This window comes from Scyliorhinus torazame, chromosome 3 (genome assembly GCF_047496885.1).
Source record: "Scyliorhinus torazame isolate Kashiwa2021f chromosome 3, sScyTor2.1, whole genome shotgun sequence".
NCBI classification, from domain to species: Eukaryota; Metazoa; Chordata; class Chondrichthyes; order Carcharhiniformes; family Scyliorhinidae; genus Scyliorhinus; species Scyliorhinus torazame.
The window spans coordinates 200,796,299-200,823,755 of record NC_092709.1 but is presented as its reverse complement, the minus strand read 5'-3'; the positions used below and the strand labels follow the sequence as shown (position 1 = coordinate 200,823,755).

General features: G+C 43.1%; 1 protein-coding gene across 4 annotated transcripts in view; it reads left to right on the top strand.

Moving 5' to 3' along the window:
* Nucleotides 1-27,457, top strand: part of fryl (furry homolog, like) — a 683,156-nt gene that overhangs the window by 135,805 nt on the left and 519,894 nt on the right. The window contains exon 1 of one of the 4 annotated variants that reach the window (XM_072496732.1): nt 8,930-9,179. The exons of the other annotated variants lie outside the window; for them this stretch is intronic. Coding sequence (XP_072352833.1) covers nt 9,107-9,179 — 73 coding nt within the window. The 5' untranslated portion in view covers nt 8,930-9,106. Of the gene's footprint in view, nt 1-8,929; nt 9,180-27,457 lie in introns of those variants that run through there. 4 annotated transcript variants of the gene reach the window in all.

Genomic DNA, 27,457 nt, shown 5'->3' with positions numbered 1-27,457 from the left:
CCATCTGTGGAGAGAGAAACAGAGTTAATGTTTCGAGTCCATATGATCCTTCTCCTGAAGAGATGCCAAACCTGCTGAATTTATCCAGCATTTTCTGTTTTCATTATTATTTATCTTCGCAAACTAGCTAAAAAAAGAGTTTAATATTTTGATGGTGGAATTTCACAAAAAAAATCATTCATGACATGTCAGTGTTGCAGGCTAGTCCAGAATGCCCATCCCGAATCACCCTTGAGAGATGGTGGTGAACCGTTTCATGTCCGTGAACCGTTTTATGTCAGTGAAACATTTTAAAAAATCAATTTGAACTAAATGGCAGTAATCCAAATATTTCATCCATCCATATTCTCAACAGTGGATGTTTTCTCTACTGTAATTACCCCTGCACTTCATAGATAGAGGCGATGTTTGTTGCCTTGCATGCTCCTGATGACTTGAGATTACACTATCCCTTGAATGTATCAAGACTTACATAATTTGCTATCTGTAAATTCAAGTCAAAATTGATCTCAGCAGCCAAGTCTCTAACCTAGTTATTTTCCATATATGTAAAACAATAACATGTTGTATTTATATAGCGTCTTTGATACAATGAAATGATCCAATGTATTTCACAGGAGCATTATTAAACAAGGTACGACACAGCCATGTAAAATGATATTCGGTCAGGTATCCAAAAGCTTGGTTGGAGGTGGGTTTTATGAAGGAAAGTGAGGAAGGGAGGCAGAGAGTTGTGGGGGAGGGTATTTCAGACTTAGGATCTCGATAACTCAAGGCATTGGCAACAATGGTGGAGAAATTAGAATTAGGGATGCACAAGTCAGAATTCGAGACTGCAGATATCTTGAGGGTTGTGACTGCTGGTGGAGATGACAAATGGGGACATGTAAAACCATGGAAGGATTTGAAAACAACTTGTATAAATAAACCGTTACTGTAATGAAATGTCTCAAGGCGCTTAAGAAGGATGAACATTAAAAAATTTAAATGTTGCTTGACGAAGAGCCAGCAGAGGTCAGTGAGCACAGGAGGATATAAGACTTGCTGCGAGTTAAGATATGAGCAGCAGGGTTTTGGATGGTCTCAAGTTTACGGAGGGTAGAATGTGGGTAACCAGCCAGTAATGTGTTGGAATAGTCGCGTCTAGAGGTAATGAATGCATGTATAATGGTTTTAGCAGTAGATGAGCTAAGGCCGGGATAAAGTTTGATGAAGTTACAGAGGTGGAAATAGGCAGTCTTCGTGATAGCATGAATATGAGGTCAGAATCTCATCTTGAGATTGATCAAATGTTAATTGTGAAAATTGCAAACAGACTGTCTTAATATCTTGCTACTAGGGAGAGAGTTGGTAGCTGGAAAACCACATTTGGAGCGGGGACCAAAAACAATGGCTTCAGTTTTCCCAGTATTACATAGTACTGGATCTTGGCTAAGCAGTCTGATAATTATCAGAGTGGAAAAGTCAAGAGATGTGGCAGTGTGATAGAGCTGAGTGTTGTCAGTGTACATGTGAAAACTAGTGACGTGCTTTTGGGTGATTGTGTTTGGGGGGGGGGGGGGCGGAGCATGTAGATGAGAAATAGGAGGGGGCCAAGGCTAGCTCATTGGGGAACACCAGAGGTAACGGTATGGGAGGAAGAGAAGCTTTTGCCTGATCTTCTCTGGCTAAAATTGGATAAGAATAGAACTCGGTAAGAGCATTTGTACTGGATGAGAGTAAAGAGGCAGTGGAGGAGCAAGTTATGGTCAACCTTGTCAGAGGCTACAGATAGGTTGAGAAGAACAAGGATGGAATGCTTACCTTTGTCCCATTCATATAAGATGTCATGTAACCTGGTAAGAGTTGTTTTGGGAAAAACCTGATTTGATTTATTCAAATATGGAGTTCTGGTAAAGATGGGAATGGATGTGGGCGATGACAACACAGTCACGGCCTTTGGAAAGGAAATATAGGTTAGAGTTAGGACAGTAGTTTGCAATGGTGGAGGTGTGAAGGGTTGGCTTTTTTTAAGTGAGAGGTGAGGATGGCAGATTTAAAGGAGAGAAGGACAACACCTGAGGAGAACGACCTGTTTACAATATCAGGTAACTTTTTTTTTCCATAGGGGCTAGGTGGGGAAGTTGGGTGATCAGTTTAGTGGGAGTAGGACTGAGGGGACAGGAGGTGGATCTCATGGACAAGATGAGCTCAGTTGGCCTCAAGATATTGAAGTTCCTTCATTTGTCCATTGAGTTTTGCAAGCTCATGCTGGCACATAATGCAACCTTTGTTTTGGTAAAATAATTGAAGCAAACACAGAAATGGATAAAATTGTATAATAAGAAATTGTATGGGAGAGGAAAAGGTGTTGAATAAATAACCTTTTTTGACCGAAGTAGGCCATTGAGAATATGAAATTTCATCTGTGCCTTTTTTTAAATAAAAGCTATCAATGCTATCAGTTTGCAGCAAATATATACCTTGGTTTGACTAGTGTATGCAAATTCATATGATGTTTATAATAAACTTAATCACAGTAAAAATAAGTTTCTCGAACTACTTCCTGTGCACGAGCAGAACTTCACATGAATAGACTGGCATGTATTTAAGAATGCACTTGCAGGTCTCAATTCTGAAATAATTTGAATTTATAACACCCTGAATTATTCATATCAGCCTTTCAGGAAAAATACTATGATAAAGGATTTGAATCACAATGCTAACATACACCATAGCACCAGCCTCCTAAGAGAAGAGCTTTTAGCCCTGTGCTGAGCATTAGACTGGTTTGAATGTACATATAAGCTTAAAGCATAACATTTCTTCTACATTTGTATTTTCACAGCTATTTACTTGTTATATTACTTTCACCTTACGTGAGAAATTATTAGTAGTCTTTTGCACATTATTCTTTTGAGGATTATTTTAACTTTTATATTGGTGTATTTTATTTTAATTGAGTTGCTGAAATAGCCACTGAACTGTCATAAAAATATAGTATATAAATCTTTTTTAAAAATTTGCCCATTCACTTAAGAAATAAAAATCTCTAAAGATGCTGACTCATGCTCTGGTAGATTGTTAGTGCTGTAATAACTTAACCAAGTGGCTATTTTTCATGAGTAAACCGATAGGTTAAACGTTGGCAGCTATTTGAACTGAGACAAATACACACCTTGTTGAACATCCAAACACACTTCCAACAGAGATCCCTATGTAACGATGAGAACAAATACTCAATTGTGTATCTGGTTCCCTGGGAATCAAACCTGAGGCTCAGTACGGACTGCCTTGTGCCCACTGAGATATCAGGAGAGTTGCAAGGTCTTTTTGAGTTCAGTAATGAAGCTATTCACTTCCAATACACAGCTGAAGAAACGAGGATTTCACTCCTTCGAGAACAGAAGGTTGAGAGGAGATTTGATGGAGCTGTCCAAAGGTTTCAGGGGTTGTGGTTGAGCAGATAGAGAGGAACTGTTCCCTTTGGTGGGAGGGTTGAGAGACAGAGGATACCAAAATAAGGTGAATAGCAAAAGAACCTAAGGTGACACGAGATTTTTTTTAAATATGCAGTGAATGAGTAAGATCTAGAATATATTGCCTCCTGAGAATGTGTTGGAGGCAGATTTTACTTTGGTTTTCAAAAGGGAGTTGTATAAGCACTTGAAGACACAGTTTTCAGGGGAAAGGGATTAGCTAAATTGCTCTTGTAGAGAGCTGGCATGGACATGACATGACCATTCTATGATTCTTTTTTATGATTATGTGTTCAGTTCCATTCACAATTCCACTGATAATGAAGTAGCCCATCATAACATTCTTCAATACTTTGACAACATGCTACTTCTGCTGACAAATAGCATGTATCATTTGCAATCACTAGGCAGTAACTATCTCCAACAAGAGAAAGTACTATAACTACTTCTTTGGACTTCAGTGGCAGCACTGTTGTCAAGCTGCTTACCACCACACCCTTGGCCATCAAAATCTTGGAATTCATCACTGATCAAATGCTTCACTGCAACATACATATTAACACTGTGGCTACCAGAGCAGGGCAGAGATGAATCCTCTGTGGCAATTAGCTCACCTGACCACTCAAAACGTCTTCATCTTTTGCTTGGACCACTTGACTAGGTGAGAGTAGTTACTGTAGCAAAATAGTATGTCCTGTCTACTGGAGGCATGGCAACAAGTCAATAAAATTACTTCAATAGTGCCTCCTAGTCCTTTACCTCTGCCGCTAAGAAGGACATAGGAATTAGGAGCAGAAGTAGGTAATTCAGCCCTTTGAGCCTGCTCTGCCATTCAATCAGATCATGGCTGATCTCTTTCTGGTCTCAATCCACCTCCCCACCTGTTGCCCACATCCCTTTAACTCATTTTTAATCAAAAATATATCTCTTTCTTGAAACCATTTAATGACTCCGGTTCCACTGCACTATGGGATAGCGAATTCCACAAATTCACCACCCTCTGCTGGAAGTAGTTTCTCCTCATGACCAACATCATGGAAACACCATAACCTCAGGTTCCTCTTGAAGTTACACATGATCATTGCATATGTTGCTGCTCCAATATCCTGGAATTACCTAAACAACAATATTTTGGCGATACTCAAACTTCAGCAATACTGAGAGAGGGTCCACCACCTTTTGAGGCAACCTGGAAATTTAGTGTCTGACCGTGCCAGTGTCACATATTCAAAGAACAAACAAAAGGTATAAAGACTGCCTATTTCCTCTAACATCAGTCTCCATCACTAACTCAATTCAATTACTGCTGAAGCATTCATCCACGCTTTGGTTACCTCTTGATTTAGTTATTCCAGAGCTCAACTTGTCTTCTCATTTTCAGTTCTTTATAAACTGGAACTCATTCAATGTTCAGCTGCTCAGATTCTAATCTGCATCAAATCCTGCACCCCCCCAATCCTGTGCTCAGTGGCATAATTTATTTCCTGATCCACTAACTGCGTGATTTTAAAATTCTTATCCTCCTGTTCAAATCATGCCTCACTCCCTCCACATTAGTACAACCCATATTATTGACAAGACAAAGCTCGGTAGGAATGCATGTTGTGAGGAGGACACAGGGACTGTAAAAAAATATAGGATGACTTCACAATGTTCAGCACCATTCGTGACTCCTCAGATAATGAAGCAGTCCATGTCAAAATGCAGCAAGATCTGGACAATATCCAGGCTTGGGTTGACAAGTGGCAAGTTGCGATCGCACCACACAATTGCCAGACAATGAACATCACCTACAAGAGACGATCTGACCTCTGCCTCTCGTTCAATGGCATTACCATTGCTGAATCCCCTACAATCAACATCCTGGGGGTTACCATTGATCAGAAACTGAACTGGACTACCCACATTAATATTGTGGCTATCAGGGCAGGTCAAAGACTAGCAATCCTACAGCAAGTAACTTACCTCCTGACTCCCCCAAAGCCTGTCCACCATCTACACAGCACAAGTCAGGCGCTTAATGGAATACTCTCCACTTGCCTGGATGAGTGCAGCTCCAATAACACTCAAGAAACTCAACACCATCCAGGTCAAAGCAGCTTGCTCCCCTTTCCACAAACATTAAAACACTCCACCACCGACAAACAGTGGCAGCCATGTGCACCATTTACAACATGCACTGCAGTAACCCACCAAGGTTCCTTAGACAACATCTTCCAAACCCACGACCACTACCATCTAGAAGGACTAGAACAGCAGATACCTGGGAGCCCCACCACCTGGAGGTTCCCCTCCAGGTCACTCACCGCCCTGACCTGGAAATATATCGCCGCTCCTTCACTGTTGCTGGGGCAACATCTTGGAACTCCCTTCCTAACAGCACAGTGGGTGTACCTACACCCTGGGACTGCAGCGGTTGAAGAAAGCACACCACCACCACCTTCTGAAGGGCAGCTAGGGATGGGCAATAAATGCTGGCCTAACCAGCGACACCCATACCTCTTAAATGAATTTTAAAAAAGACAGTTGCTTGCTTGTACAGGACTTGAATATTGCTGAAAAGAGAGATGTGTTGCTGAAGCTTTTTGCTTTGTAGTGAGCAGGACAAATGCAAGAATTTCAAATGATCGCAACAATTTATGCTACAGAAGAAAAGGCTGAAGAAAGCAATGGAGTAGTATAAGCTCCCCAAGCTTCTGGGTAATTCAAAAATGGTGCAAGTCTTGAACATGTTCCTTTTGTTTTCAGAGACAAGGTCCCTGTGTATTAATGTATGTTGCTTCCAGCAAGTGTATGTGAGCCATGTTAAGAGATCAACTGATTATTTTAGATTGTTAGTGTAGCTGTTAGCACACTCAGGTTTGTTCAGCAAGCACTTCCCAATTACGGAATCACATCTAACAGCAGATGTTTAGCTTTGGGTTTTGTAAGCGTGGCTGGATTTAGTGCAGTCTGTGCTCTGCAGCTTGTAAACAACCAAAGGGACATGTTATTTGATTCAATCAGGCAGTCGCTGGGATGTATGGTCTACACACCTGGTAACACACCAGCATTGAAATTCATGTACGACATTGCTTGATTGTGTGGTAGGCAAAACATCTTCATGAACTGACAGTAATATCCTGTTTGTGGAAAATACCACTCTTGTAGCCACTGCACAGTATCAGCGTGATACAGACTGGTTAAGTGAGTGGGCAACAATTTGGAGATGGCATATAATGTGGGCAAGTGTGAGGTTATTCACTTTGGTTTTAAGAATAGAAAAGCAGAATCTTTTAAAAGGCATGAAACTTATAAATGTTGATGTCCAGAGGAATTTCGAGGTACTCTTACAAGGAAGACAAAGCTAATGTGTACAGCCAGCAATTGGGAGAGTAAATAGCATTGGCCTTCATTGCACCTTGATTGGAATGTAAGAATAAATAAGTTTTTGTTACAATTATACTAGGATTTGGTGAGATGACACCTCAAATTAATATGTGCAGTTTTGGTTTGCATATTTGAGGAAGGATGTACTTTTATTGGAGGCAATACATAGGGTCACTAGATTGGTCGCTGGGATTGCACAGGTTCACTACATTGGTCCATGGGGTGGAGGGATTGACCTATGTAGAGAGGCTAAGTAAATTTGGCTTATAACTGTCTGGTGTTTGAAGAATGAGAAGTGATTTCATTGAAACATCCAAGATTCTGAAGGGGCGTGACAGGATAGGTAAGTGCTGTGGTTTCTCTCTCTCTCTCTCTCTCTCTCTCTCTCTCTCTCCCCCCCCCCCCCCCCCCCCCCCCCCCGACTAAGGTACCTAGAATAAGAGGGCACTGTTTCAGGAAAAGAGGTTGATCATTTAGGATTGAGATGAGGATAAATTTCTTCACTCAAAGGGTTGTGAATCTTTGGAATTGTCTATTCCAGACTTTGAGAGTGCTCCATTATTGATGGCATTTAAGGCTATGGTTGAGAGATTTTTGGGGCATCAGGGAATCGCAGGATATGTAGAGTGGGTGGGGAAGTGAAATTGAAGCCGAAGATCAGTCATGGTTGCTTGAATGGCAGATCAGACCAAAGGGCCACATAGCTCCTGGTGTTCCTATTTCTTATGTTTTTATCTCTAATGTACTCGAGCATTAAAACCCTCTTGAGAATAATGACGTCTTTGTACTTTTCCCCAATCCTTTTGCCCCACCAGCGATGTCTTTCCTTCAGCCATCTAGTGTGCAGGTTAGTGTCCAAAAATGTGCAGATTAGATGGGGTTATAGGGATAGGGTGGGGGAGTGGGCCTAGGTAGGGTGCTCTTTTGGGGGGGTTGGTGCAGACTTGATAGACCAAATGGCCTCTTCCTGCACTGTTGGAATTCTATGGATTCTAAACCTCCCTTCCCAAATCTTCCTTCCTCCCTACTTCACTCTCATCCTTTAAGACTGCTTAAAACCCACCTCTTTGATTCGGCTTTTGCCCACCTGTCCTATTGTCGGCTTTCTTGGCTCTGCATCATCTTTTATCTTATAATGTTCTTTTGAAGTAAGTGCCCTGGAATGTTTTCCTGCATTAATATACTTATATAAAAATACACTTATTGCCAGAAGTCTTTTGTATGGCAAAGGCGGGGAGTAATCTGTCTTTTAATTGGACGCTATATTGTTAAAAATAAACTGTTCTGTTGAATTCTTGAAATATTAATCTTCCTTTGTTGAGACGTAATTGTTATGTTAAAATTGTGTATTATGTAGTTAAAAATCAACCAAGTAAAATTGTTTTTGTGATGGATATAGCACAATCTATTTCTGTTCTACTGCAATTGGGAAATAAGATAAATTTTGTTTCAACCGATAGGGAGAAAAAAATGTTGTGAGGAAGCTGAAATGCTGCACTATAGGCTGAAAAACAGTGTTGATTGCATCACCCTACACCCTTCGCTCTCTCTCTCTCCCCGCCCCCCCCCCCCCCCCTCTTTGAAGCAAAAGCCAGGCAGACCTAGCATTATCTTTGGGAGATTAAGTGGGACGCTGTATCATGCGTCATCACAAGCATGCTGAGAAGTCCCTGATTTTTGACCGGGTGGGCTGTGCTGTAGGAAGTAATGTACTGCTGTGAAGAGACACTGCAGCCAGGCTTTTCAGAAGCAAGCAGCGGTAAAGAATGCACTTTAGTGGTGATTTTGTGAAATGATGTCCGTTGTACAAGCGACGAGATGTGCTCAGTTGGTTCCACTCTGTATTTTATTTATATGGTAGCACTTGTTTTCAATAGTTGTGAGCTCCACCCTTCTGTACTGTATTTACCAACATCGTAGGATGCAGCTGGTAACAGTTGTTCGACTTGGCCGTTAAAAACTACTCTTTGTGGGTGTATCGTTTGGTTCGGTCTTTGCAGAAGATACATGTTGTGTCCTGTGAAAGATGAAATTGTCCTTCAAACTATCCTCCATGTAGAGAAGTTTTCTGGCTGGCTTGGGAGTTCATCTGCATTCAGCATTGCTGAAACTCAATGTGCGTCACATAAGAAGACTGCATGATAATGAGGAAGGGACACTTGAGGCCAGAACTGCTCTGCCGCTGAAAGGAGTCAGGGGACAGCAATTTGAGACGAAATAAACACACAGCTAGGGCATACTGTTGTGGTGAATCTTGCTGTTGCTCATCAAACGCCATAATGTTAAGCCTACAGGATTCTGTGTTTTTTGAAATCGGCATCAAATCTCTGCTGAAGTCTTGGAGTAGTAGCTGTAAGTAAAACAAAATCATCTATATGTGCAAATAATAAATGTGTACCAAGCAAGAGCTTGGTATTAAAATATCTTGAGAGCTGTGTAAAAATGGAAAATTACCCTTAATATGAACCTTTTAATTGCCTCACCGTTAATTTTTTGTGTCATTCCCTTTGCTGTAAATAAGCTGAGTTGGATTGAACTAAAGCATCGCTGCACCCAATTATTTTCACATTTTTACCATCCTGGCACTGTGAGCAGTGATTTGGTTTTATTTCTATTGCAGTATTGAACCTGATGTGGAGTGTTCTGCTGCCTGTGATTTCAATTATATTAATAGTTGTAATCAGTCAATATTTAGATGCCAGGTTAATTTTGTAGCTAGGGGTTATGATTTTATTGAAGGAATGAAAATGATGCAGCACGGCTTACTCGCCAGTAGGAAATGTTATGAAACGTTCACAGATATTTGCGCTAAGTTTTCTTTGCAAAGCCAGATATAGAGCTATATCATTCCAGTGCTATGACCTGCCTTAGTGTACAGAATGTAAATGCATAGTTAGCTGTTGTTTGATTATAGTTTTGCTTTTTCTATTCAACGGCAACAATGGAGTGACATTAATATGGCTGGCTTTTGGTATGCACACTTTCTGCCAACGTTTTGAATGCTGGTAGTTCATACTTTTGTCAGGAACGTTATGTGAAACAGCTGTGTCTTGGATGTTGAAAGTGCTTTTGTTTATCATTCCCACCCCTCAAATGAGTCCTCCCCCACATTGTGTAAAACTGCATGAGAACTCCTGGTTGAAGCCTGATTACTGAAGTGGTCAAATATCAGAGAAATCTTGCAGCATGCAGCACCCAGTCAGTGACAATTTAGACACCAGATCAGGCAGCAGAAAATTGGATTAACAATGTTCTGACCACCTACAAAACAAAAATTGGCAGTGCAGATTGCGATATTGCTGGATGTTCCAGCCTAAGGATGGAAAGTAACTCACCCATTTTGAAACTAATGATCCTAACCACTTGAACATGTCAGCATTTCAAAGATGATTCTTTACCAGTGGTTAATTCTTCAGTGCTGCACTAATAAAAAAGGCCAGGCCTGTATACTGTATGACGAAATCAGGTGATATAAGTGCTTTCAGTTAAATAACAGAATTATTTTGGATTTATTATGCTGTAAGTTGAACTCTTGGCTGAGACTGAGGCTGAGGGTGGGGGTGGGGAACATAATGAATGTTACATTGCTTCATTTGCCAACTGTCAGCCTGAGAGATAATAATAGATAAACCAGATTGGGATAATAGTGGGAGAAGAGTAATTTTTTGGGTAATGTTTGTCTTAATTCGGATTTTATAGAAGTTGTTTATTTGTAATTTTGTAAAATTGTTATAGCTAAATTTTGATTATTTTATCTGAGTTCACATATTTGGTTAGGGAACTGGTATGGTTGAAAATCTCTGGGTATTTTTAAACATTCCTTGGTTAAACTACATGGGGTGTTCTTTTTAAAAAAAAAAAAAAAATATATATTTTATTCAAATTTTTCGGCCAAACAAAACAATACAAAGGTTTTCCTTTTTACAACAATAAAACAATATAAATAACAGTGACTGTTTTAACAAGTAAATAAATAATATATAAACTAAATGGCAACTGCCATAACAAAAATAATAACTCTCCAGAAATAAAATCAAACAATCCAATATACATAACCAAGTACCTCCCACAGATAGTCCCACTCCACTCTGTCGAATGCTTTCTCGGCGTCCATCGCCACCACTATCTCCGCCTCCCCCTCTGGTGGGGGCATCATCATTACCCCTAGCAACCTCCGTATGTTCGTGTTCAGCTGTCTCCCCTTAACGAACCCAGTTTGATCCTCGTGGACCACCCCCGGGACACAGTCCTCTATCCTCGTCGCCATCACCTTGGCCAGGAGCTTAGCATCTACGTTTAAAAGGGAAATGGGCCTGTAGGACCCACACTGTAGCGGGTCTTTTTCCTTCTTCAAAAGGAGCGATATCGTCGCCTCCGACATAGTCGGGGGCAACTGCCCCCTTTCCCTGGCCTCATTAAAGGTTCTCGTCAAAAGCGGGGCCAGTAGGTCCATATATTTCCTATAAAATTCCACCGGGAATCCTTCCGGTCCCGGGGCCTTCCCCGCCTGCATGCTCCCAATCCCTTTTACCACCTCCTCCATCTCAATCTGTGCTCCCAGTCCCGCCCTCTCCTGCTCCTCCACCTTCGTGAATTCCAACTGATCCAGGAAACACATCATTCCCTCCTTCCCTTCCGGGGGCTGAGCCTTATATAACCTCTCATAGAATGCCTTGAACACCCCGTTCACTCTCTCCGCTCCCCGTTCCATCTCTCCCTCCTCATCTCTCACCCCACCTATCTCCCTCGCTGCTCCCCTCTTCCTCAATTGGTGGGCCAGTAGCCGACTCACCTTCTCTCCATACTCATACTGTAGACCCTGTGCCCTCCTCCACTGTGCCTCTGCCTTACCCGTGGTCAGCAGGTCAAATTCCACATGTAACCTTTGTCTTTCCCTGTACAGTCCCTCCTCCGGTGCCTCTGCATATTGCCTGTCCACCCTCAAAAGTTCTTTCAACAATCGCTCCCTTTCTTTACCCTTTTGCTCCCCTTTATGTGCCCTTATGGATATCAGTTCCCCTCTGACCACCGCCTTCAACGCCTCCCAGACCACTCCCACCTGAACTTCTCCATTGTCATTAAGCTCCAAGTACCTTTCGATACACCCCCTCACCCTTAAACACACCCCCTCATCCGCCAATAAGCCCATATCCATTCTCCAGAGTGGGTGCTGTTCTTTTTCCTCTCCTACCTCCAGGTCTACCCAATGTGGAGCGTGGTCCGAAATGGCTATGGCCGTATACTCTGTCCCTGTCACCTTCGGAATCATTGCCCTTCCCAAGACAAAAAAGTCTATCCGTGAGTATACTTTGTGAACATGGGAGAAAAATGAGAACTCCTTACTCCTAGGCCTACTAAATCTCCAGGGGTCTACCCCTCCCATCTGCTCCATGAAGTCCTTGAGCACCCTGGCCGCTGCCGGCCTCCTCCCGGTCCTGGACCTCGACCGGTCCAGCCCTGGATCAAGCACCGTATTGAAGTCTCCCCCCATTACCAACTTTCCCGCCTCCAGGTCTGGGATACGTCCCAACATACGCCTCATAAAATTTGCATCATCCCAGTTCGGGGCGTATACGTTCACCAGAACCACCGCCTCCCCTTGCAATCTGCCACTCACCATCACATATCTACCCCCACTATCCGCCACTATGGTCTTTGCCTCAAACAGTACCCGTTTCCCCACTAAGATAGCCACCCCCCTATTTTTCGCATCTAAACCCGAATGAAACACCTGCCCCACCCATCCTTTGCGTAGTCTGACCTGGTCTATCAGTTTCAGATGCGTCTCCTGCAACATAACCACATCTGCCTTTAATTTCTTTAGGTGTGCGAGTACCCGTGCCCTTTTAATCGGCCCGTTCAGCCCTCTCACGTTCCACGTGATCAGCCGGGTTGGGGGGCTCTTTACCCCCCCCCCCCCCCCCTTGTCGACTAGCCATCCCCTTTTTTAACCCAGCTCCTCACCCGGTTCCCACGTACCCATATATCCCCCTGACGGTGCCCTCCCGCCTCGACCACCCCATCCCATAACAGCTCCCCCTTCTCCTTAGCAGCAGCAACCCAGTTAACCCCCCCCTCCGCTAGATCCCCCTCTAGCGTAGTTGCACCCCCCATGTTGCTCCCAGAAGTCAGCGAACTCTGGCTGACCTTGGCTTCCCCCCTTGTCCTCGGCCCCCACTGTGCGAGGCCCCCTCCTTCCTGTGGCCCTGTTCCCGCCACAATTACCATAGCGCGGGAACAAAGCCCGTGTTTCCCACTCGGCCCCGCCCCTAATGGCCGGCGCCCACAGTTCCTCATACTCCCCCCCCCCCCCCCCCCCCCCCCCACATGGGGAAGAGAGAAAAGTTACAGGATCACAGAATTAACAAATTGAAAAATCATCCCCCCCCCCCCCCCCCTTCCCCTTCCTCGCCCCACATAATCACCCCACCACTTTGTCCCAGAAGCTCTTTCTCTCGCCAGACTATTCCAGATTCTCGTCCACAATGAATGTCCACGCCTCTTCTGCCGTATCAAAGTAGTGGTACTTCCCTTGGTGTGTGACCCACAATCTCGCCGGTTGCAACATTCCAAACTGAACCTTTTTGTGAAGCACCGCCTTAGCCCGATTGAAACTTGCCCTCCTTCTCGCCACCTCCGCACTCCAATCCTGGTATACGCGGATCACCGCGTTCTCCCACCTACAGCTCCGAGTTTTCTTCGCCCATCTGAGGACCGTCTCTCTGTCATTGTAGCGGAGAAACCTCACCACTATAGCTCGAGGTATTTCTCCAGCCTTTGGTCTTCACGCCAGAACTCGATAATCTCCCTCCACCTCCAAAGGGCCCGTCGGGGCCTCCGATCCCATTAGCGAGTGAAGCATCGTGCTCACATATGTCCCGACGTCCGCCCCTTCTGCGCCTTCGGGAAGAACCAGGACTCTTAAATTCTTCCTCCTCGAATTATTCTCCAGTGCTTCCAACCTCTCCACACACCTTTTGTGCTGTGCCTCGTGCGTTTCTGCCTTCACCACCAGGCCCTGTATTTCATCTTTGTTTTCCGCAGTCTTTGCCTTCACGACCCGAAGCTCCAGCTCTTGGGTCCTCTGCTCCTCCTTTAGCCTTTCAATCGCCTGTAATATCGGGGCCAACAGCTCCTTCTTCAGCTCCTTCTTCAACTCCTTCTTCAACTCCTTCTTCAGCTCTTCCACACAGCGCCGCAGGAACTCTTGTTGCTCCGAGCCCCATAACAAACGGCCACCTTCCGACGCCATCTTGCTTTGAGCTTCCCTTCCTTGCCGCTGCTCCAGAGGATCCTCCGTAATCCGGCCGCTATCCTCTCCCTTTTCCATGCGTGTCTGGGGGGATTCCCTTCTGGTTTACCGCACAGTGTTTTTGGCCGTTTAAATTGCCGTTGGGGCTCCTATCAAGAGCCCAAAAGTCCGTTCCAACGGAAGCTGCCGAAACGTGCGACTTAGCTGGTCATCGCTGCACCCGGAAGTCACATGGGGTGTTCTTGAGCAAACTGGTAAAAATACTCATCATTTCCTCTAATTTCCAAATAATTTAGACATATTTATTTCCTCGGGGAATTCAGATGTTAGTAGAAACTGGGATTTCAATTATTCATGCAGCAAGTTTCTGACTGCCAGGACACTGAGGCTAAATAACAAGGAGAGATAGGCACTCAACATAAGGCAAAAAGGGCAAGTAAGTCCTGATGGTTGGTTTGCCCACTTTATTGCACCCAGTTATAGCGTGACATTGGAAGGCAGCAAGAAGCAGCTCGGCCATTTACCGTCTCATTTGTGCCAAAAGGAGAGAAACAAAATAAAAGCTTCTCAAAGGAGAGCAGCAATAACCATTTTTTCCTTGGAACCACATGTCTGTTATCTTTTGTGGTATTCATTGTCAGTTTAAAAAAATGTATTTGCTCAAATGACATGGATTACAGTGCATTTATTGTCCACTTCTAGTTATCATGTGAAGTTGGCAGTAGGCCTTCTCCTTGAACTACTTACTGCTCCTGTTATTTGCTCAGTTGTCCACCAACATTCTACAATGAATGTGTTAGATCTCCAAAACTCCCCTATGGTTTACTGGTGTGGAAACTGCTGTTTTTGGTGTTGGGCATATTGGAAGTCCTGGATAATATATTCAGTATCTTGGTTTCGCTTTCAGAATTATCTCTGGTACTTACCTTTTCAACCCTCTGATTGGTCTCCCATCTTAGTGGTTCTGTAAGAGTGTGGGATGTGTTTTTTTAAAGTACCCCATTCTTTATTTCCAATTAAGGGGCAGTTTAGTGTGGCCAATCCATCTACTCTGCACCTCATTGGTTGTGGGGGTGAGACCCATGCAGACATGGGGAGAATGTGCAGACTCCACACAGACAGTGACCCGGGGTTGGGATCGAACCCGGATCCTCGACTGTGCGTCAGCAGTGCTAACCACTGTGCCACCCGGTGGGGGGAGAGGAGAGGAATTTGTTGGGGCATGTGTTTGTAAAGAGCAATTGCTCAGTTTTGGGCTTCCTTTTATCTGGCCTTTGCCTGTACCACTTGTGATGATAGTATCACACGAGGAAAGATGTCCTTATTGAGAAAATGAAATTTCCCAAGTACTTTGGGGGAGCTGTGAACAGAATTGTCTGTAAAGGTAGGTTGGAGTTGAATACCTAGATTTTTCCTTGTTTTGCCTTCACCATGCAACATGGGACCAATTTGACAAAGTGCCATTTTTCAGAACTTGGTGAGTAGTGAAATTACTGAGCCATTCTTTATGGTGACCATTAAAATTCCCATGCAGAATGAATAGCTGTTATATTGCTGAAATTTCTTAACTAATGAGGCTCAATAATGAAAACGGCTAAAAGTACTTTTTAAGGGTAAATTGCCTTTTGTACATTACATAGAATATACAGCACAGAAACAGATTGTTAGACCCAAACCGGTTCACCTTGGTGTTTATGCTTCATGTAAACTGCCTCCTGCAACTCTTAATCTCACCCTTTATCTATCAGCATAAGTATAGCCTTATTATTTCTTTCTCCTTCATGTGTTTATCTAATAATTAGCACCCATATGGATAAAAATTATTAAAACAAAATTGCATAGGCTAAATAAAGTGTCTGTGTACAATGGATATTGATGGTATGGAAATCTCTCACAAGCTGTTATTGAAACAGTCCATAATTTATTTTAAGATTAAGGCACAAAAGGATCCTCAAAGAGTAGGCAGGAGAATTGGTTTAATCTAGGAGACTCATGGGAGGGGGGCAATAAAAACCAGCATAAAATTGACAATCTCATCTACAGATGAGAGAGACTCTTCCACACGTACTTAATTAATCCATTCGGATAATCCTATATCCTCCATTGCATCATCTAATTGTTTCTTAAATGATTCAGGATTTTAACTCCTCCCATTTTGCTTGAAAGCCCATTCTAATTGTTGATCTCTCTAATATTGGTTTTAAAATTATTTATTAATACTTTATATCGTAGAATCCCGACAGTGCAGAAGGAGGCCATTTGGCCCATCGAGTCTGCACCAACCCTCTGAAAGAAGTAACCTCACCTAACCTTTTGGACACTAAGGGGCAATTTAGGATGGCCAATCCACCTAACCTGTACATCTTTGGATTATGGGAGGAAACCGGAGAAGCCGAAGGAAGCCCACACAGACTCGGGGAGAAAGTGCAAACTCCACTCAGACAGTCACTGAGGCTGGAATTGAAACCGGGTCCCTGGCGCTGTGACAGCAGTGTTAGCCACTGTGTTGCCCTGTTCCAACTGTTTAAAAATAATATTCTCAATTAACTTTTTCCATATCGTTGACTTTTTTTTACATTTCAAATTATCTCTTGGGTGTCCCCTATCGAGCCAGTCATTCCTCAGTACTTCAAACCCTTATCACCAGAGGTGAGTCTTGTGGCTATTCAAGTTTTACAGCATTAAAGGGACTTTTTGGTCACTGAGGCCTGTGACAGTTCTCTGAAAAGCTACCAATTGGTCCGACTCCCCTGCTCTTCTTCTATGGCCCTGACTTTTTCCTTTTTTAAGTTTATATATAATTCCCTTTAGAAAGTTACGATGGAACCTATTTCCATCACCATATCAAGTAGTGCACTCCAAATCTTTACTCCCTGCACAAAACATTCCTGCTCATTTTCACCTTGATTCTTTTGCTGTTCATCTTAAATTTGTGTTTTCTGATTATTAACCCTCCTGCCACTGGAAACCGTTCTCTCTATCCACTCAAAGTCTTCATTTTGTGAAACACTATTAACCCTCTAACCTCTCTAACAATCTCAGCGCCTGTCATCTCTCCACATAACTTGAAGCCCTCAAGAGGGTTGTAAAATCTTACAATTTTTGTAATCAGGTTGTTGACTCTGGAACCAGAGTGGCAGCGCTGCCCTTTTCTCTCGGCTCAGGCATTACAGAAGCCCGAGAGAGCTGACTTAAATCTTTGGCCTAATTTTCAAGTTCCTGCGTGCTGGCTTTTAACTTCCTGTTTTATCCTTGTCTCTTGACTTTAGTGTTGAGTTTAGCAGTTGCTTTTTAAAAAAAAATAGAGCTGTCAGGAATTCCATTATTTAGAGCATTTGGTACAGTGCTGGATAACAAATTTTAATGTGCATTATTTTACATCTCTCTGTCTGCCCATCTTAGCAGTTTGTCTAAATTTCCATTTTTGTGCCTTCTATATTATGTCCAAATTATTACAAGTACTTACATTAACACTGCAATGAAGTTAGTGTGAAAAGCCCCTAGTCGCCACATTCCGGCACCTGTTCAGATACACTGAGGGAGAATTCAGAATGTCCAAATTAGCTAACAGCACGTCTTCAGGGACTTGTGGGAGGAAACCGGAGCACCCGGAGGAAACCCACGTAGACACAAGGAGAACATACAGACTCCGCACAAACAGTGACCCAAACCGGGAATCAAACCTGGGACTCTGGAGCTGTGAAGCAACAGTGCTACCCACTGTGCTACTGTGCTGCCCTAATATATATTAAAGCAAGCAATGTTCCTAACGCTAGGGGACACCCCTTACATTTATTTGCTCACTGCTCTCTCACCATCTGATAAAGAATCATTCACCATTATCCCCTGCTTTCTGTCTCTTGACCTGTTTTGTTTCCATGTTGCAACTATCACCTGAATCTCACAGGCTTCAATTTTTTTGCCAGCAGGTTTGTTACATGGCACTTTGTCAAACATCTTTTGAGAGATACATGGCATAACTACAATACTTTCACGAACCCTCGTATTTCATCGAAAAACTCAATCAAATTTTCTAATCATGGTTTTGCTGTTAGCAAATCCACACTGAGCATCATTTATTAATCCATGTTCTTCCAAATTTTAAGTTATTTTGTCGACTATTAAAGTCTCTAGGAGTTATATGAACATATGAATAAGGAGTGGGAGTAGGCCAGTCAGTCCCTCACGCCGGGTTTCCCCACCTCTGATGTGATGACTGGCCTCGGGTTACTAGCTTGATTCCTTCCCGGTTGTTTTGAACAGGTGCATTACGTTTGCACCCCTCCAGTCGTCAGACACCTCTCCCATATCCAAGGAGTATTGAAAAATTGTGGCCAAAGCCTCAGCTGTTTCCTTCATTACTTCCCTCAGCAACTTAGGATGCATCCTATCTGGATAAAGTGACTTTTCTACTTTGAGAAGTACTCAAAGTACTTCCATTTTTATCTATTTTATCCTACGCAGTTCCTCTATCCTTTTGTTTATTTTCACAAAGGCATGATCCTGTTCTTTTGTGAAAACAAATGTAAAGCATCGGGGTGGCACAGTGGTTAGCACTGCTGCCTCAGTCCAAAGATGTGCAGGTTAGGTGGATTGGCTTTGCTAAATTTCCCCTTCGTGCCCAAAGGTGTGCCGGCTACGTGGAGTTGTGGGCATAGGACGGGGGAGTGGGCTTAGGTAGAGTGCTCTTTCAGAGGATCGTCGCAGACTTGTACCAAATGACTTCCCTCCTTCTGTACTGCAGGAATTCTATGGTTCTATTCACTTTGTGTCTCAGCATTATCTTGTTCCTTCACAAGAAGATTTCCTTTTTGACCTCCAAATGGTTCCACCTTTTCCACGACTATCTTTTTATTCTCAATTGCCTCCAGGCTTGAATATTTATCTTATTTCTCAGCGACCAAAGCTAGTTACAGATGTTGGGCTAAATTACTTCGGACAACTTTACTAACTTTACTTTAGTAATTGCCAGGGTCAAATATCTGTTCATTGTTATGACCTGTGTGGACACATGCAGCACTTAGCCTTTCTTTCCCACTCCTCGGTTGATCATAACAGTTTTAAAAAATCATTTAGAAGGATGAGGGTATAAATTTAATGTCTGTATTTAACCATTTTATGTGCTGATTGCAAAGAACTCTGTCAGGTTTTATTGAGTTTAACCACAGATATTGATGTTTTCACACCAGGCACGCACTCAACAAACATGCAAAATTACAAGTTAGACAGTAGATGAGGTTAACTTTTGGTCAAATTAAAATCCAATGATTAAAGCACAAAAACATTTGGGAAGCAGTGGCATAGTCACTAGACTAGTAATCCAGGGATCCCAGGGCAATTCTCTGGGGACCCGGGTTTGAATCCCACCATGGCAGATGGTCAGATTTGAATTCAATACAAATCTGGAATGAAAAGTCTAATGATGACCATGAAACCATTGCTGATTGTCGTAAAAATCCATCTGGCTCACTAATGTCCTTTAGGGAACAAAATCTGTCATCCTTACCTGGTCTGGCCTACATGTGACTCCAGATCTGCAGTAATGTGGTTAAATGCTCCCAGGGATGGGCAATAAATGCTGTCCTGCCACCAACACCAACGAATATAAAAAATAATTCACTGTTTCTGATACTTTGGCTGCTGGTTGTGGCTGAGGCAGTTTTTTCACGGGGTGTTGAAATTCTAGTGGAGTTGAGACCGATGTAAACTGAAATTTCTGGACAGTCTCCATTCAACCATAATCCGTCTTTTCCAAAAGTGGATGCTATTGTACCAGAGATTATTTTTGATTGGAATTCACTATCTCTGTCATGGATTCAAAAAATGTATTAGAGATTTGGTCTTGAACCTGAGAGCAATAGAGAGAGATGTCACCGCTTCATTACTCATTTCTTCTGGACTAAAACAAGCAGACTATTGTAAGAAAATGCATTTTAAAATGATTATTTTGGTCATATGACATCTCTGCACAATGTGTTGGGTATTCCAGCTTAATGAGTTGGGTCTTCTACAGAAGGTAATTGATTAGTTCATGCCTGGACAGACCTTGGCTATTGTGTTATGCCTAGCTCGTTAATTTCTTTAATGTACCAGTCATCATTTCTGAATGAACCTTTCTTCCCTGTGATGAGCTAGGAAGAACAGTTCAAGATCACCTCTGTTACTATTGTCCCTGTAGACCGTCTGTCTCTGCTTGAAAGGTAACTTGTAGAAATGCAAATAGTGATAGCCAGTTACAAGGTTCAATTTATTTTTGAAGTAATTCCTGACATCAGATGTGTAGTTCCTTTGGTGGTTTGTCTTGGCATGCCCAAATTGTAATCTCCATTGGAAACTTCCAGAATCTGATCAAATTGTAACACCAGACATGTCGGGTGACCTGTGGCATCTATCTTAAGTCAATGTCTATGTTTTAAAAAAATGTCCTTTTTTCTTTGTTTGTTTATATACTTCATCTTTATTAAATCATGATGTGGAGATGCCAGCATTGGACTGGGGTGAGCACAGTAAGAAGTCTTACAACACCAGGTTAAAGTCCAACAAGTTTCTTTCGAATCACTAGCTTTCGAATCACTAGCTTTCGGAGCACATCTCCTTCATCAGACTCACCTGATGAAGGAGCTGTTCTCCGAAAGCTAGTGATTCGAAACAAACCTGTTGGACTTTAACGTGGTGTTGTAAGATTTATTAAATCAGGTGAGTCAATTGAGAATTAATTCTTATTTATAATAACGACCAGGCCAAGAGACTATGCTGCAGCAACAGAAATTACACAAAATACAATTTATTTAAACGCTAAAAACTATAAAATACAAATTAACAGTGCAGGAGAATTGACAATTTGGCAAGGACCAGTGTCCATCAACAGAGCCTTGCCCTTCAGCAAAAGTCATCCACGGTAATAAAACGTTTTAGCTTCAACTTTAGTTATACCTTATTCCAGTCATTGGCAAACAGAAATTAATTGCGACCAAAGATTGCTCGCTCTTGGAGTGACCAATTCGATCAAGTCACATCCTGAGATTATAAGAGTCAGCAACACTTTTCAAATCGGCAAGGTTCGCAGAGTTAACATAAATCAGTGGAGTTGGTGCCTTGTGTGCAATGAGGGCCAGTTAATGAGTGTCTGTGCGGAGTCTGCACATCCTCCCCGTGTGTGCGTGGGTTTCCTCCGGGTGCTCCGGTTTCCTCCCACAGTCCAAAGATGTGCAGGTTAGGTGGATTGGTCGTGATAAATTGCCCTTAGTGTCCAAAATTGCCCTTAGTGTTGGGTGAGGTTACTGGGTTGTGGGGATAGGGTGGGAGGTGTTGACCTTGGGTAGGGTGCTCTTTCCAAGAGCCGGTGCAGACTCGATGGGCCGAATGACCTCCTTCTGCACTGTAAATTCTATGATAATCGGGGAGTACAGGTCACAGTGATGGGCCTGAAGATGGGCACCTGTTAAAGAAGTTAAATATCTTTTTGACCAACCAGTGAAATTAAAGATTATTATTGCATTTGCACACACCGTATCATCTTGACAATCAAAGGGCTAATGTTAAATATGTAGTCTACATCATCAATGACATAAGATCACATGACAACAACTTGGAGAGAGATAGTTCAATGTGCTGGTCTGTTTTGCACAGCAGCGCCCAGCAAACAAAAATGAGATGTTTGACAAATATTCTGCTTTTTTGGTCACGGTGGAAGGATAAATATAGACAAGGACACTAGGGCGAGAATTTCTGTTCTTGTGGAATAGTGCAATGTGACCCTTTGTTTCCATCTGAGGGGTTAGACAAGACTTTGAATTAACTCCTCATCTTTTTTCAATTCTGTCTTGGGTTGTGGTGGTGCTGGAAAGGCATGCATTTTTTTCCTTCTCATTATCCTTGAGAACATGGTGGTGAGCTGTTTTCTTGAACCACTGCAGCCCAGGTGGTTTATTTACACCCATAGAGCTGTTAGAGGGGGTTGGGGGAGGCGGAGTTCTAGGATTTTGATCCAGTGACCGAAGAAACAGCAATATAGTTCCAAGTCAGAATCTTGAGTGACTTGGAGGAGACCTTGCTGGCAGTGATGTTCCCATGTGTCTGTTGATGTCTGTCTAGGTAGCATATGTAGAGGGTTTGGAAGGTGCAGTTTAAATAAGTCTTAGCAACATGTGGCAATACAATGCATCTTGTACCTGTATGGTGGCCACTGTACCGGTGGTGGAGGGAGTGAATATTTAAGATGGTGGATTGTATGTTGATCAAGTGGGCTGCTTTGTCTTGGATGATGTTGACCGTCTTGAGTTTTGCTGGAGTTTTACTCATTCAAGCAAGTGGCGAGTATTCCATCACACTCCTGACTTGCACCTTCTAGATGTGGGCCAGCTTTGCATGGGGATTGCTGGAAGGGCAAAAATCTAGGTCGGAGAATTCCAGCCTCTGACCAGGTCCTTTGGCCACAGTATTAATATGGTCAAAGGATGTTGATTGTGGGGGTTTCTGTAATCCCGTTGAATAACAAGGGGGTGATTCTCGGTGGAGGTGATCATTGCCCAGCATTTGGAGTGGTGCAAATGTTACTTGCCATTTATCAACCCAAGCCTGAATATTGTCCAGGTCTCTGCATAAGGGAACGAGCTGCTACAGTGAGGAGTCAAAAAGGGTGTTGGACATTGTGCAATCATCAATGTACATTCATACTTTTGACCTTGAAATGAAATGAAAATCGCTTATTGTCACAAGTGGGCTTCAAATGAAGTTACTGTGAAAAGCCCCTAGCCCCTTATGATGGAGAGAAAGCTCCCGTGTCTGCGTGGGTCTCACCACCACAACCCAACCCAAAGATGTGCAGGGTAGGTGGATTGGGCATGCTAAATTGCCCTTAATTGGAAAAATTAAAAGAAAATGATGGAGGGAGGGCCATTGAAGCAGCTGAAGATGGTTGATTGAGATTATTAGTCTCGTAACCGCAGCCCTCTTCCGTTATGCCATGCATAACTCCCACCAGTGGAGAGTTATTCTGCCAATTTCCATTGACTTCACTTTCCCTAAGGATCCTTGCTGCCACAATGCTGCCTTGATGTCAGGGCAGTCAGCCTCACCTCTGAAATACAGCATTTCTGACAGTGTAGTTTTCTCTCAGTTCTGCACTCAGGTGTCATCTTAGATTATGTGCTTAAGTCTCTGGAATTGAACATGCAAACTATTGATTAAGGTAGGTATGCAGCCACTGTGCTAAGGCTGTGACACCTTTTTGTTGTAGGCCGGTTCTTCAGGATGCTTCTTTGATGAGCTATGTTGATGACCAAATTGCTGGCTTGGAATATGTTACCTTTATGAATTAACCTTCAACAAATAGAAAATCATTGAGAATATTCCAGAAGTGAAGAAACTTCTTACACTGTCAATATATTTGTACAATAGTCTGTACCATTTTAATTAAAACACAATAATAAAAGAGCAGTCCTGTGATTTGGTTGGCACACCTATTTTAATATAGATGAGTTGATGGCAGCATGGTCATACCTTTCTTCCTGCCCCTGCCAAACCACATATTCAGTCTGATCTAATGTTTTACCAATGTTTCTTACTGCATCATGTGTAATAATCTCTCTGTTACATTTTTGTTTACATCTTTGCTGGAGTCAGGACCAATGTAGTTCATGATGCTCCGCCTTTTTAACTTGGGGATTGTCTGTTATTTTGAGAACCAATAATGCTCATCAATGTCAATCTCTATTTTAATGTAATTCATGAACATTAGATGATGGACATTACTGCTCTTAAACATAGAATCACAAATTGTCACGGCACAGAAGGAGAGGCTATTCGGCCCATCGTGTCTGCACCGGTTCGCCGAATGAGCATTATGACAGTGCCATTCATGTGCCTTTTTCCCCATATCCTTACCCATTATTTATGTTTAAATAATCATCAAATGCCCTCTTAAATGCTTTGATTAAACCCAACTCCACCAGACCTCCAGTCAATGCATTCCAGATCCGAACTACACGATGCGTGAAGAAGTTTTTCCTCATATCATATTTGCCTCTTTTGCAAATCACTTTAAATCTGCCCCCTTGTTCTCGATCCTTTTACGAATGAGAACTGTTTCTCCATCTACTTTTCCCAGCCCACTTTATTGAACTTCTCTATCAAATCTCCTCTTGGCCTTCTCCTCCAAGGAGAACAGTCCCAACCTCTCTGATCAATTTATATAACTGAAGTTTCTCATCCGTGGAACTATTCTTGTAAACCTGTTCAGTCCAATGCGTTCACATCCTTCCGAGAGGGTGGAAACCAGAACTGTACAAAATACTCCAGCTGAGGTCCTATTAATGTTCAATGTAAATTCCGCAAACCTCCTTGCTCTTGTACTCTAATCCTCTTGTACTCTATTAATAAAGCCCAGAAGACTATATGCTTCACTAACTGGTCTCTCCACTGTACACCTTCAATGATCTATGCCTATATACTCCCAGGTCCCTCTGCTCCTGCACCTCTTAAGAGTTTTACCCATTATTTTATATTGTCTCTCCACGTTCTTCCTACCAGAATGTATCACCCCACAGTTCTCTGCATTGAACTTTATCCACTACCTATCTGCCCACAGTTCGTCTATATCCTTTTGAAGTTTTACACTGTGCTCCCAGTTTACAATTCTTCCAGAGTTCGTATCATCCGCAAACTTTGAAATTGCACCTTGCACACCTAGATCTAAATCATTAATATCAATCAGAAAAAGCAAGGGTTCCAATATCGACTCCTGGAGAACACCACTACAAACCTTCCTCCAGCCCAAAAATATCCATTACTCTGTTTCCTATGAGTCAATTTTGTATCCACGTTGCTACTGTCTAGTTTATTCCATGAGCTATAACTTTTCTCACAAGTCCGTTGGTTGGCACTGTATCGAATGCCTTCTGATAGTCCATGTGCACCACATCAACAGCATATCCTCATCAACCCTTTCTGTTATCTCTTCAAAAAAATTCCAAGTTAGCTGAACATGATTTGCTCTTTAGAAACCCATGCTGGTTCTTCCTAATCAACTCGCATTGTTCCATGTGACTACACATGTGACTTGACTTTTAGAAAACTAAAGTAAGAGAAGTTCTTTCACCGCAAATAATACTGAAGTTGGCGTACACCCCAAATTATGTCATACAAAGACCTTGCACTCCTTGGCTTTGATAGTTGACAATTGTAAATTATTTTTTTTAAATTGGATTTGGGAGCCTCGAACACAAGGGTTACCAAAATAGCATTGGGTATTGTGATGTGAATCAAAGTGAGGAATAATAATAGGGAACAAAGTCGATTTCAGCAGGAGCGGTACGCAAGTGATTTCTGGGAGGTAAGTTTCTCCTTTAAAAACACTTGTCTTTGCAGGAGCAGGCCAGTCGATTTCAGCGGGAGCGGAGCAGGCTAGTCAATTTCAGCGGGAGCAGTGCGCAAGTGATTTCTGGGAGGTAAGTTTCTCCTTTAAAAACACTTGTCTTTGCAGGAGCAGGCCAGTCGATTTCAGCGTGAGCGGTGCGTTAGTGATTTCTGGGAGACCTTCACAGGAGCAGGCTAGTTAATTTCAGCGGTAAACACTTACCTGGTCCCGTTTTCGGTCCCTCTTTGCTGTTTTAAAAAAAAAAAATTAGTGTTTAAGGCGGGAACAGGAAGTTCGACCCGCGGACTTCTGGGAAGACCCTCACCAATAAATTCTGGTGGAGAGGAAACCCGAGACACTACACGTGTAGTGTCCCCCACCCGCCCTCCTCCTCTAACCTAATAATAAAACCCATTGGTGTGAGGTAAGTACCATATTTTATTATTATTATTTTTAAAAAAAAATTTAATTTAGTTGTTAGCCAGATCTTGGTAGAAAGTTAGAGGGATGGCAGGGAAGGGAGTGCAATGTTCCTCCTGCAGGATGTTTGAGGTGAGGGATGCCGTTAGTGTCCCTGCTGATTTTACCTGCAGGAAGTGCTGCCATCTCCAGCTCCTCCAAGACCGAGTTAGGGAACTGGAGCTGGAGTTGGAAGAACTTTGGATCATTCGGGAGGCAGAGGGGGTCATAGATAGCAGCTTCAGGGAATTAGTTACACCAAAGATTGTAGATAGATGGGTAACTGTAAGAGGGACTGGGAAGAAGCAGTCAGTACAGGGATCCCCTGCGGTCGTTCCCCTGAGAAACAAGTATACCGCTTTGGATTACCAGGGGTAAGCCATGGGGTATGGGCCTCTGGCACGGAGTCTGTCCCTGTTGCTCAGAAGGGAAGGGCGGAGAGGAGCAGAGCATTAGTAATTGGGGACTCGATAGTCAGGGGCACAGATAGGAGATTTTGTGGGAGCGTGAGAGACTCACGTTTGGTATGTTGCCTCCCAGGTGCAAGGGTAAGTGATGTCTCGGATCGTGTTTTCCGGGTCCTTAGGGGGGAGGGGGAGCAGCCCCAAGTCGTGGTCCACATTGGCACTAACGAAATAGGTAGGAAAGGGGACAAGGATGTCAGGCAGGCTTTCAGGGAGCTAGGATGGAAGCTCAGAACTAGAACAAACAGAGTTATCTCTGGGTTGTTGCCCGTGCCACGTGATAGTGAGATGAGGAATAGGGAGAGAGAGCAATTAAACACGTGGCTACAGGGATGGTGCAGGCGGGAGGGATTCAGATTTCTGGATAACTGGGGCTCTTTCTGGGGAAGGTGGGACCTCTACAGACAGGATGGTCTACATCTGAACCTGATGTAGGTTACCATATTTTATTATTATTATTTTTAAAAAAAAATTTAATTTAGTTGTTAGCCAGATCTTGGTAGAAAGTTAGAGGGATGGCAGGGAAGGGAGTGCAATGTACATCCTGGGGGGGGAGATTTGTTAGTGCTCTTTGGGGGGGTTTAAACTAATGCAGCAGGGGCATGGGAACCTGGATTGTAGTTTTAGGGTAAGGGAGAATGAGAGTATAGAGGTCAGGAGCACAGATTTGACGTCGCAGGAGGGGGCCAGTGTTCAGGTAGGTGGTTTGAAGTGTGTCTACTTCAATGCCAGGAGTATACGAAATAAGGTAGGGGAACTGGCAGCATGGGTTGGTACCTGGGACTTCGATGTTGTGGCCATTTCGGAGACATGGATAGAGCAGGGACAGGAATGGATGTTGCAGGTTCCGGGGTTTAGGTGCTTTAGTAAGCTCAGAGAAGGAGGCAAAAGAGGGGGAGGTGTGGTGCTGCTAGTCAAGAGCAGTATTACGGTGGCGGAGAGGATGCTAGATGGGGACTCATCTTCCGAGGTAGTATGGGCTGAGGTTAGAAACATGAAAGGAGAGGTCACCCTGTTGGGAGTCTTCTATAGGCCTCCAAATAGTTCTAGGGATGTAGAGGAAAGGATGGCGAGGATGATCCTGGATAAGAGCGAAAGT